General features: G+C 40.4%; 1 protein-coding gene across 7 annotated transcripts in view; it reads right to left on the bottom strand.

Moving 5' to 3' along the window:
• The window catches only part of LOC308638250 (telomeric repeat-binding factor 2), a 38,383-nt gene that overhangs the window by 5,323 nt on the left and 19,998 nt on the right, over positions 1-13,062 (bottom strand). For 3 of the 7 annotated variants that reach the window (XM_081275519.1, XM_081275516.1, XM_081275518.1), the window contains 3 exons: positions 8,666-8,751; positions 7,287-7,330; positions 899-1,025 (listed from right to left, as the gene is read on the bottom strand). In XM_081275519.1, the coding sequence (XP_081131645.1) occupies positions 899-1,025; positions 7,287-7,330; positions 8,666-8,751 (257 nt within the window). Of the gene's footprint in view, positions 1-898; positions 1,026-2,943; positions 3,185-5,451; positions 6,559-7,286; positions 7,331-8,665; positions 8,752-13,062 lie in introns of those variants that run through there. The other 4 variants (XM_081275517.1, XM_081275521.1, XM_081275520.1 and 1 more) reach the window with 4 other exon arrangements.

The following is a 13,062-nucleotide window of genomic DNA, read 5'->3' on the forward strand; positions in this document are numbered from 1 at the left end:
TTTGAACTTGGTCACCTCTGTGTGCATCATGGGTCAGGGTAGAATTATAAAAGCATGGCAATTTTGAAAGGCAAAATGTTTGGGAGGCACTATTGGCATGTAGGGGGCAAAGATGCTAAACATTCTTCAGTACAGAATGAGTATCCTACACATGTGGTACACAGTGATGCCTCTGTTGGGAAAATCTGTCTTTGTTTTTTAGTATATTTGATTAGTTACTAAGATTGCCTGGTGTTGTCCAAAGTGGAATAAGCTTGATCTGGCTGTAGGAACTTTCTGGCTGGAGAAGTGCTTTGCTGTGGAGTGTGGATCTCTCACATGACCATGCATTTTCTTTTTTTCTGAATCTGCTTTTAAGTGACTGAAATATTCTGGTGTCTGGAAAGAAATGTGTCCCCATGATAAATTTGTTAAATGGAAATCTGTATTGTAACTTGTTTCTTATTTTCTAATAATTTGATCATTTAGAGAAATGAGAAAATTGTGCTTCCACTGAGTACAGTGGCAGGCACCTGTAATCCAGCTACTTAGGAGATTGAGGCAGGAGGATCTAAGTTACAAGCCAGCCTGAGCAATTTATGGCTGAGAGTGTTGTTCAGTGGTAGAGTACTTGCCTAGCATGAGAGGCCCTGGGTTCAATCCCTAGTACAGGGGTTGGGGGTAGATATTGAGCTTCATACCCAGTGGTTATAATGTTCACCTTGAGACCTTGCTCCCAAATTGCCATTGGAATGCCAGTGGACAGTCTTAGATGTCAGAGGTCTCCAAGAAACTGGTTTTGGTGATGATGGCTGAATTTTCTTCCTACCATTTTACCATCTCTATGTACTTCCTCATTATTTCCTCACTTTCATAGAAACCTCTGATTACTATAATAGCTGTGGGGATGAAAACAGACCTGTCTCTTGGACAAAAGAATTAATCTGGCCCCGAACATCCTGGGAGGTGCCTATGAGGAAACCCTGTGGAGTATGTGCAGTGGCAGCAACATGCCGGTCATGTGCCATCCCGAGTATTCGCTGAACCTGCCAAGACATTAAGGAGGGAAGAAAGATCCTGCTACATCACCAAGAAGCCAGCTAGGTGGTAAAATTGACATCCCATAATTATCAGCACAGTGGTTCTCAGTCTGGCATGGTACTGGCCACCCAGTCCCCCTTCTGGTGAATTTGGAATTGAGCTTTTTGGTTGTCATAGTAATGGTGTTGTGAGGAGCCACTTCTGAACAATCTACAATGTCAGACATGTTTCCAGCCACACAGCTGGGATGGAGCAGTTGATATGTACAATTCTGCCTGTAGAGTTCTTGGCTGAACTTGCTTGATTACTGAGCTCCCTGGTGGTATCCCAGATTTGGGCATTTGCTGCTTGGCAGCCCATGCCTACAGTGGGCACTCCATGGACACCTGTCCCCAAACTGGATCTTGATAAGTCCAAGCTATAGTAGCTATTGTTCTGATATAAATTCAAAGATAAGAAAAAGCTCTGAAAAGTTAACTTAATTTTTAGTTACAGTGGGGTGAGTAAGAGCAACATTATCTATTACTATATTAAAAAGTTAACAGCTTTCTAAGATAAAGAACAAAGGAAAGGAACAGCCTCTCCAGGCACAGTGTTGCACACCTGAGATCCGAGCTACTCAGGTGAGGCAGGAGAACCCAAAGATTGGCCCAATCTGGGCAACTGAGCAAGACCCTGTCTCAAAATAACAAAAAGTTAGGGGCTTGGCTTAGTGGTAGGGGGCCTCTGAGTTCAATCTCCAGTATGGGATAAAAAAATAAGATCCTTAAAGTTGTTCCTGCTTGTAATCTCAGTGATTATGGAGGCCAAGGCAGGAGGATTGCAAGTTCAAGGTCACCTCATGGCCCCTGAGCAACTTAGAAGAACCTGTCTCAGAATTAAATAATATATATATATATATATATATATATATATATATATATATATATATTTTTTTTTTTTTTTTTTTAAAGGGCTGGGATATGACTCAGTGGTTAAGCACCCCAGGGTTCAATCCCCACCATCATCCAATAAAGGAAGGAAGGGAGGGAGGGAGGGAGGGGATATAACTCAGTGGTAGATCACCACTGGGTTCAATCCCAGAGGAAGGAAGAAATGAGGGAGGGAGGTGGGAAGGAAAGAAGAAAAGAACAGCCTCTAACTTTAATACTGACTGTTCATTATCCTTGAACAATGTGGTGTAAGATCACAATATGGGCAAAAGTACTTGTAAAGAAGTAACTTGAACACATTTACCTTGCTAAAAGAAATAGATTGAGCCAGCGATTCTCCAATCTGCCAGAATTTCCTCTAAAGGCTTCTAGTATAGCAGATGTGGCTCCCCCAACCCCATTCAGTAGAGCAGCTTTCTTTTAAACTTCTGAGTCAGTCTGCAAGTTTCATGTGTTTTCATCCAGCTTTGTACTATATTCACGTTTTATTGATTTTTACATGCTGGGGACTCAGTATCTACTTTCTTAAAAAAATATTTTTTATTGTAGATGGACACAATACCTTTATTTTATTTATTTTTATGTGGTGCTGAGGATCAAACCCATGGCCTCCCACGTGCTAGGCGAGTGCTCTACCACTGAGCCACAACCCTAGCCCTCCTATATCAATTTTTAAAAATATATTTTAAAATGTATCCTTACTCCTCTCATCCCCAAATCCAAATCAATGCAATGGTTGCCTCTCCAGGAATTTGTCCCATGGCTTTGAGCACACTTCTGCAGCCCCAGTTTGAGAAGCCAAGCCATATGTTTGAGCTACCATTGGCAATTATTCTCCAGCTCTCACCAAGAGTTTCCCTCTAACTACAGGTCTGTTTCAACAAGTGTGGATCACAGCATAATAGATAGCTAGAATTTGGTTTGATCTAAACCTGACTCATTTTACAAAAGGAAAAAATAGTCCTCAGTATGGCCAGAGAAACCCAAGTACCTCATAACTGAAATAGAAGTATCCAGTCTGGTGGGCAAATTGCCAAAAGCATTCTGTGCTTCCTGGAGGGATCATAATAGCAAAGTCATGTCGATCAGCTCTGTGGAAGAGCGGTTGGTCCCCAGAGCCTCTTAAGGGTTCTGTCTTCTGGCTCCTAGCAGATATCACTAGATTCAGAATCAGTAGCCAAGCCCCAAGGAGTAAAGGGGACATGCTGCTTTCTGTAGACTCCTGCAGGTGAACTGCTTGAAGCCCTGTGGATCCAAGTAGTTCTGATAACCACTGGGCTAATCATTAACCTAGGTTACATTTCAGCCAATTTTAGGGCTAAAATAAATATGCTGTGATAGAACTACCATAGAACTCCCATGTTTGGCTCATGGAAGAGTTTTTTCTTTTGCCTCAAAAATTAAGTGGTTTAATAGACCTACTCCATGGTGATAGAATCTACTACTTCATCGGATTTTTACCCATTCCTTAGGCCATCATATTTCAGTTCTTGCTTCTTGGGGATGAAATATTGGATAAAATTCATTTACAACCATCTAAATTTACTGAAAAAGGTTGGCTGGAGGTTTTTTTGGTTTTTGTTTTTAATTCATTACATGTTACCAGGTGATACCTCTTGCTCCTATAAAATACCTGGAGCAATGTGTTTCAACAGTTTTCTACCTAGAACTACAGTTTAGAGCAAAGCATAACATGTGTGAGCAAAAGTTTAAATGGATGAATAGAGTGACAAAGGCAGCAGCCAGTCCCTTCTACTTTATAGTCCTCTTCCTTGACTTCAACTTGACACATTCATCTAAAGCTATCCAAACCCCATTTAATGATGACACTGTTCAAATCCTCTGACTTTGTTTCATCTCTTATTCATAACCTTTTCAGCACTGGACAGGAGATTTAAAAAAAAAAAAGCCATCCAGAATCCACTTCAAGACTATTGTCCAAATCCTCAATCTTTCTTTTATTGATGACTTCAAATATCCACTGACTTCATGGCAGGCACTGAGCTAAGAAATTTACCTGCATCTTACTTGAGGTACTGTGATCTATCGTCTTAGAGATGAGGACATGACATTCAGATTTGAGGGGCTGGCTCACAGTCAACAAATAGAGCTGACAGGGCTGGTACCTTGATGGGGGCTCATGCTCTTAACCTCCAGGACAGTGTTTTTCAGACTGTCAGTTTCTATATTCTAATGTCTAAACTTTCCAAGCTTTACAACTAATAAGCAGAGAACAGACCTCATAAGTGTGATTCAGTTCCAGCCACAATCAGATGGCATCCCAGCACTAGGGAGGCACAGTGGTTCTGCAGTGGACTTGCTGAAGTCAAGGCAGGAGAGCCTGGGGCACGTCAGTAACAGTGGCATAGGTACCCAAGCCCTGCTGCCACCATAGTACTTACACCACTCATGTCGGGAGCAGCAACTGGCTTCAGCTAAATAATCATCAGTTTGTGAAGTTTTATACTTCTAAAGAAGCCATAAGCAGAGTCCTATATTGGTACACATTTCAATAACAACATAATAAAAATAACACTAAAGTTATATGAAAAAAAAGGTTAACGGAACTATACATTTCTTATAGTATTTGGTTTTGTTTTTTGTGACACTGGGATTAAACCCAGCAGTGCTCTGCCACTGAGCCACATCACTTGCCCTGTGTAAGACAGGATCTAAGTTGCCCAGGCTCATCTTGAACTTGTGATCCTCCTGCCTCAGCCTCCTGAGGAGCTGGAATTACAGGTATGTACCACAGTGCCTGGCTTCATTTTCCAAGTTTGATACACACTGATTAAGATGCTTTGCTTCCCTGAATGCATCACCATTAAATGATGGGGGGGTGGAGTCAGGGGAGGAAAGCTTTCTGGATTCTAATCCAATTTGGAGGGAGACTACAACTCACTATAACCAGAAGGCAGCTAGGCCAAGAGGAGCTTAAGTTTTCACCTTTTCCCTGCCTTCATTTGGGTTTAGCTGGTAGAAAAACAGATCAAACCCCAGAATACACAGTAAAAGATAATAAAGCTATGCAAAGTTTCTAACTTGTAACTAAATGATAAATTTAAAAATTTTAGCATATCTTGAAGCTTTGCCTTTCACTCAAAAGAAAGTAAGGGGAAATTCTTCTGTCCCCCAAAAAGCATGTTACATGAGGAAATGGACAAATTAAGAGGAAACTTCCACATTGTCTGACATGGCTTCCAAGGATTAGAACATCCAGTACAGTTTGACAACAGCTTTTTTTTTTTTTTTTTTTCATGGTGCTAGGGATTAAACTCAGTGGTTGGCCTTGAACTTGCAATCCTCCTGCCTCAGTCTTCCAAGTAGCTGGGTTTATAGACATGCACCACTGTGCCTGGCTAACTTCAGTTTCTTGATCAATGTATGTAGTTCAGCAAAGTTTGTTCACAATTTCACTACCTCTGTGAAAACATGCTGTGCTGCAATTAAACAACTACTTAAATTTGAGAGAAGCAAGACTTTAATGAAGAATGCTACAAGTATGGACAATAATTAGTTCTCATATTTTAAAAAAAGATTACAGAAAACACTTTCTGAAAGTTTTTGCTAAAAAGACAATCTTTAAGGATGTCAGAGAGAGACAGCAAGCACAACACAGTACAAAAGGAGAAGGGAATGTTGAATTCCAGTGCAAGACACTAACACAGCACAATTAGGGAATAGGCAGAAGCAACCGGTTCACAAAGAATGGAATTAGGTATTTATATTCAATCAGGATTTTTTTTAAGCTTTCGAAGTCCAGCATAAGGAAGGAAACTGAAAAGGGAGGTGGGACTTAGAGGGCTAAGCTTATCTACAATCACCATTTTACCAAGAAAACACACTGGTTCAACCACATGAGAAGTGGATAAACCTGCCAATGTAGCACAGCACATATTAAAAGCAAATGCCAAGGCAGTCAGATCTATGGTTGATTTCACAGGTGGCTAAACAGTTTTTAAAATGATTCCACAAGGACTGATCTCTCATCAACCTGGGCTCAAAATCAATGGAGTTCCTTTGCATTTGCATCAGAAGGCCAAAACTTTACGAGCAACAAGTTCACTCCAGATGATGCTCCTGTTGCTGGATTTAACAGGTCATGAAATCATAAGTGACTCCAAGAGACTCCACCATTTCCTAGAAGATTCTACAGATTACTGGGGATTTAAATTTAAGCAAACCACTAAAGAAGGGAAACACTAATGGTATTGTGGCACTGTACAAGCTGTGCCTGTCACCTCTGCCAAGGACACAAGGTAGGCTTGGCTTTGCTTCTTAGTTCTTAGCTCCATGATCTTCAAAAGTAATGAAATGGACCTGGGACCTCCCCCATATTGAAGAAGGTTGCCCACAATTCTCATCCCAGCCCAGCTTCTGAAAGAAACAGCAGGGATTATTATTAGGAACCATGCTCCTGTGAATCCTGGGAAAATGAAAGCCTGCTTCAGTTCATGCCAAGTTTTTTCATGGTCCGCCAGCGATCCTTAATCATCACAGCTGTTCGGTTAACAAACGGATAATTTTTAGAAATGGCAGCCCAGTTTCCTTCCCCGTATTTATGTACTCCAGCCTTGACCCACTCACTTTCTTCTACAGTCCACTTCTGCAAAAGAAAACCAAGAGTTATCAAAGCCTGTCTCTATTCACATGTTCTCCAAAATAGTAATGAGGTAAATTCAAGAATCACAGGAGAGAGCTAGGGGTGTAGATCAATGGCAGATGCTTGCCTAGCATGTAGGATCTTGGTTGATCCAGAGAGAATAATCTGAATCTAAAAGGAGGGTTTTTTTTTTTTTTTCCTCTCCCTTTTGGTACCAGTGATTGAATTCAGGGGCACTTAATCATTGAGCCACATCCCCAGCCCTTATTTTGAGACAGAGTCTCCCTGAGTTGTTTAGGGTCTTGCTAAGTTGCTAAGATGGCTTTGAACTTGTGATCCTCCTGCCTCAGCTTCCCCAGCCACTGGGATCACAGGTGTGTACCACTGGGCCCAGTTATGTTCTTAAAACATGATTAAGATAGTAAATGAACGCTACAGATTGGACATTTGGTAAATTTCCTGCCATCTCGTTCTCGACTAATAATCATTTCTGTTTTCCAAACTTCAAAAATGTATGTGATCCAGAAAGTATGTCAGACTCTCCAAATTTTTTTCTAGAGAGTAACTATTGTCCATTGGCAATCCTTCTTTGAATTATCTCAAAAAAAAAAAAAAAAAAAAAAAAAAAAAACTTTGGTTACCAGAGGCATGGGTAGTTGAGGCCTATAAGAAGGGGAATTGTTTTACCTCTTTTCTAATCACGAAATTTGTATCAGAGAATTTTAAATTACCTGCTTTTTTGTTATACTGGTTGCACTATCTTCCTCTGGTACTGCTGGAAAACATTAAAAGTAGACTCATGTTAGAGTTTACCTTTCTCTGCACAAATCACAAGAAGAAAACAAGTGTCCCCATAGGGAACACTTGATTCAAATTTCACAAACATTGAGAAAGAAAAGACACCACTAAATGATAATTTATTCTTGTCCTTTGCAAACATTAGTAATTTCAGCCCATGAGAATCTGTTACAAATCAAGTGCTTTACAGTCTTCCAATAAATGTTGGTTAATGATGGAGTTCAGCCTTTTTAAATTAAGACTATCATTGTTTAAAATTATTGAGGGAAAATCATACATAATACGTTGATGTATCTGTATGTATATATATATATATCAAATATACATATATAGGGGCTGGGGATGTGGCTCAAGCGGTAGAGCGCTCGCCTGGCATGCGTGCGGCCCGGGTTTGATCCTCAGCACCACATACAAACAAAGATGTTGTGTCCACCGAAAACTAAAGAATAGATATTGGAAATTCTCTCTCTCTCTCTCTCTCTCTCTCTCTCTCTCTCTCTCTCTCTCTCTCTCCCTCTCTCACTCTCTCTTTAAAAAAAAAATATACATATATAATTTCTAGTTTATAACCCTTTGCTAACCGATGCTTTGAAATAACAGTTTTACTATTTTATGCCCAAATTTTCAAGTCCTTGATCCTCCCATGAAAAAGAGGTCAGACATCAAAAAAAATGCACCAAGATGATTTTTTTTAAAAAGGTCAGAGAGCGATAGGAGGGTATAAAAGTATAAACCACAGGACATTTCAGGCAATGGGAGGCCACAGAAAAGCTTCAAGAAGAGACAATTCTGTATGAACATGAAACTTTCCAGAGTGGGTGCCTTAGCAGATGTCACTGTCCTAAATAACGGAGGTAAACAAAAGGATACTAAAAAAAAAGAAAGAAAGAAAGAAAGTCTTTAGAAAACCCCAAATGAAGATTTAACACTCATGTATCTCCATCAGAATCTAAAATACGTGGTGGGAGAGATTCGAATGCAAATGCTATTAATTTGGGTATTAATTAGGGAAAAGTAAAGCCTATTACCATATATTATACACACACACACACAATCACAGATAAGAGGTTTTTTTTTTTTAATTTTACTTAAAAAAGAATGCAGCAATGACCTTTCTACTGTCTTTATTAAATACCCTAGGGTTCATTAAAACGGTCTCCATTGTTTAATAGGAAAGGACATAAAACTATTCATGAAATCAAATGAGGTCAGGAACTTACTTTTTCTAGTTTGGAGACAGCAGCTTCTGGAACATGAATGATGAGAATCATAGCAAATATTAAGGAGGGACCACAGGGAATTTGTAGCTTACCCTGAACTTGAAACAGTTCATCTTCTTCCACCCAAGTCTCTCTTTCTTCAACTCCATTGGAGCTGTTCCACTTGCGTTTGGATACTCTGAGGGGAGATCAATGAGGACAAGGTATGAAATATTCATCCCAGTCACCCCACGTTCTGATCTTGGCTCACTTGTGGCACTCATTTAGGGTTCACCTATATACAACTCACCTATATACAACTCCTGTCCCTTCCCCTGGACTGGCCAGGCATCTCAACATAAACATCCCTCATGCTGCAAGAGCACCCCTCTAACTCAGCACCAAGTATTTCAGCATCCCCTCAATTTCTGTTCTCTTCCTTGGTGTTTTGTTTTGGTTGGTTGGTTTTGATTGTCTTCAAGGTCCCTATTCTTCGAAGTAGAAGCTGCAAACTCTTTCCTCTCCTTCATGGATATGCTCTTTTCTTAACTTCAAACTGACTTCCTGTCCCTCTCCTTTCCCCTAATTCAAGCCCAAGGTGCCTCATGCCAGTATTAAACTAGCCTCTTCCCCTTATAAAATTGACTTAAAATTACTACATCCCTCTCCAGTACATGATGGCTTTTCTGTCTAACCAGCAAAGCCTAAATGCCTATGTAGTCTGCTGGCCCTAGACAGTTTCCTATCAAAGGTCCCCCAATACTTGCCCTACAGCAAAGCCAGGCTGCTCTGCTGCTTCTCCTACCAGCTCTGCACCTGCCTGCCTCTCCATAGTCTGTTCTCTCTGCCTAGGAGTCCTTTGCCTGCCCAGTAAACTCGGCCATCTTTCAATGACACCTCTTCCTCTATCTACTGACCCTAACTCAGACCAAAAGGCCCCATTTCTCTGCCCCACAGAAATGTTTCCACTTTATAAAAAACTATTTCATAGTGTGCTTCTAACCACAAGCTCCTTGAAAGTCAGCCTTAATTTATCTACCACAAACACTTGCACAGTAACACACCCCCTAACATGGGCTAGAGATACACTAGTTAAGACAATATTGGGATTATCCAAGCCAAAAAGGAATTATATCCTCAAAATTTAGAGTGATAAGCAAACAATCCTTCCTTTAAACACAAAATTAGTACTTGTGTGAAAACACAAAAGACCACAGCTAAAAAAAAAAAACCCAAATTACCAAATGAAAATTACAGTTTTTCTCTTTTAATCAACTTTAACTGTGCTTATCTGATTAGTAACATAATTGCTCTGGGAACAAAATACAGCACAAAGCTGACCTCAGAATTAGAATATGTTCTTAATGTGTTCTACAAAACAAACATGGGGAGTGTCTGAATTGTTTTGAAGAGAATGTATGTAGATAAAAATGACCTACAGATGTTAACACAGATATTAGAGACAATTTGTCTCCTCTCTGGGAAAAAAAAAACTGATTTTTAATGTTTATTAAAAATCTGTTTTGGGGCTGGGGATGTGGCTCAAGCGGTAGTGCACTCGCCTGGCATGCGTGCGGCCCGGGTTCGATCCTCAGCACCACATACAAACAAAGATGTTGTGTCTGCTGAAAACTAAGAAATAAATATTGAAAATTCTCTCTCTCTCTCTCCCTCCTCTCTCTCTTAAAAAAAAATGAAATAAAGGCCTGATGATAACTAAAGAATATTTTTTAAAAAATCTGTTTTGTATCCAGCACAGTGGTACATTATAATCCCAACAACTGAGGAGGCTGAGGCAGGAAGATTGCAAATTTTAGTGCAGCCACAGCAACTTAGGGACACTCTTGTCTCAAAAAAATATAAAAGGGCTGGGGATGTGACCCAGTACCAAAAATTATATATATATATATATATATATTATATATATATATATATATTTTTTTTTTTTTGCAGGTGAGTAGCAAATAAAAGTAATTTAGCTAATAAATGCAGGCTTGAAACACCCTGAGTTCCATAAGTCTTCTAAGAAATTACTTAACCAAGTGGCTGATAAAAATGGTAGATTATTTACTGTGATCTTATCCCCCATAATATTATTTGAGAATTACTTGCTTCAGATAAAGTGAAAAGTTTCATGAGGTTTTTCCGTCTCAGAACATTACTGTATTATTTACTACTTATAAGTTAAAGCCAGAAGGTCACAGTTTAAGCTTTCCTGTCACAGTGCTGGCATAAAACTGATTCCCTCCTGGCCCATCATTTCCCCAGTTGTCCCCTCTTCCTGCAGTCACTTTAACAATCTCCCCTTCCTCTGGACTCTCAGCATTACCACCCACACGAATGTTTCAGGACTCATTGTAGAGGCTTCAAGACTCTTGCAGAAGATAACATCATGCTGCCTCTGCTTACTTCTCTTGCTGTGGGAGCCGAGATTAGGGTTCTACTGTTAATGGCTGTGTGGTCCTGAGCAACTGGGGCCACTTTATGCTGCTCATTGCTAAGTTTTGTACTTGGGTTCTAGGCTGAGAATGCTATAAATGTTATAAAACAAACTAAGGGAGAAGGTCTAGCCCATGATACTTGCCTCATTTACTTGGCTAATACCTAATCAGCACTGGCTACGTGAAGTGCTGTGGAAGATATAAAAAGCTAGGAGTCATGACCTTGCACTCTAGGCGATCTCCCAGCCCTGCCTCTTCACCCTGATGCTTCCTCAATATTCCCTGCTCCTTGGCAGTTGTCTCCAGCCTCTCTCCCTACTCTGTGCCTGTTCAAAAGCCCTCAGTAGTATCCCTTCAGGCCTGCAAATTAGTTACGATGAAGTCTATCTGGGACATGGTTATAGAAGTATATATATTACAGAGCATTCTCTTGCCTTTTCTAATTCAGCAGTCAGAAGCCTGGCAATTTTTTTATTTGTTTTGCAGTTCTGGGTACTAAACCCAGGAGTACTCTACCACTGAGCTACATCACCAGTCCTTTTGATTTTTTGAGACAGGGTCCACTAAGTTGCTTAGACTGACTTGAACTTGTAATCTTCCTGCCTCAGCATTCCAAGTAGGTGGATATATAGGTGTGTACCACCACATTCAGCAGAATAAGTACTTTAAAAAATATTTTAAAAGTCTTTGCAACTTGAAGCTCAGTATGAGAAACTGCCTGACAGACCAAGGTCTGGCCCATCTGCCCATCCAACTTTCTTCCTCCCTTCTCTCACAATCACTGCACTATCTTATCAGTTACTACACAGACCACTCTGAAGCATGCCAGGCTTTCTGGGCCTGGAAGGCTTTCCTAGAACCCTCTCCTTTTCAGTGTGCTTGATGACCTCCTACTCGAGTCTTCCAGGCCAGCTCAATGCTCCTCTGCAAGATTTGCTCCACAGGACTTTGCTGAGCAGGCTCATCAATCCTTCCCCAGATCTCCCATGGCACCTCACACATCCTTTAGAACAAAGATCACTGGATCCCTTTTTTATAAAGGGCCAGCTGATATTTTCAGCTTTGCCATCTCCATTGTGACTACCTAACTCAGGGTCAGAGTCAACTCATGGACAATCCATGACTGATAGGTATGGCTATGTTCCATTAGAACTTTATTTGCAAAGACCAGTGGCAGGTGACTCCAACTGTGCTAACCCCTGCTTTAGAGTACCCACCATACTTCATTCACATGCTCTTGACATATGAAATAAGTGGGTATGTCTGAAACCTTCACAAATCTTCCCATTTACAAACACTGCAATCCTGCACTTCAGTTTCTTCATCTGTTCCTGGGGGCAATACCTACACTGTATAGGACTTCTGTGAGGAATAAATGAGAACAATGTATGTAGAGCTCTCCTCAACTATGCCCATTTGCTAGCCACTGACTCATATCCAAATCCAAATAATTTGTGCCTGAGGAGAAATCACTTATTAGATGTTTAGCCCTTTGGGGAAGCTTACAATAAAGCCAGAGCATGGGTCCTCAAACAAGATAGAACAGGGGTGAAGATGGCAATGTGGATCAGCAAAGTGGATCTCTTATAGCAGGAGCGATCAGGAAAGAGTTCATAGAGGAGGCAATTTTGAGAGGCAACTTGGTATATGTGACATACAGGCTTTTGTGTCAAGATCAATCTGGCTTAAAAAACCCAAATCCTAGTTTTCCCACTTTCAGCTCTGATTTCAGGTGAGATCCCAACTTTTCTAAGCTTTTTTCATCTACGCAGTGGGACTAATATAGCATCTTAGAGTGAGGATTGTAGATTCAGTAAGATAATACATTAAAGTACTTGGCCCCAGAAAGCCCTTAATCAATCCACAGCAGCTTCCCTTCCCTTTGAAGATGGATGAGATTCTAACAAGCAATGATGGAAAAATGATATTCCACTGTGGGGAATGATAGGAAACAAAAGTACAGTAGTAGAAATAGACAATGTTCCAGAGACAGCAAGCAGACTAGTTTACCTGGAGAGTGGATCCACAAAGGGCAGCAAAACTCAAAAGCCATATTGGGTTGGGAGTCA

The sequence above is a fragment of the Spermophilus citellus genome (genome assembly GCF_964194105.1).
Source record: "Spermophilus citellus genome assembly, chromosome: 18".
NCBI classification, from domain to species: Eukaryota; Metazoa; Chordata; class Mammalia; order Rodentia; family Sciuridae; genus Spermophilus; species Spermophilus citellus.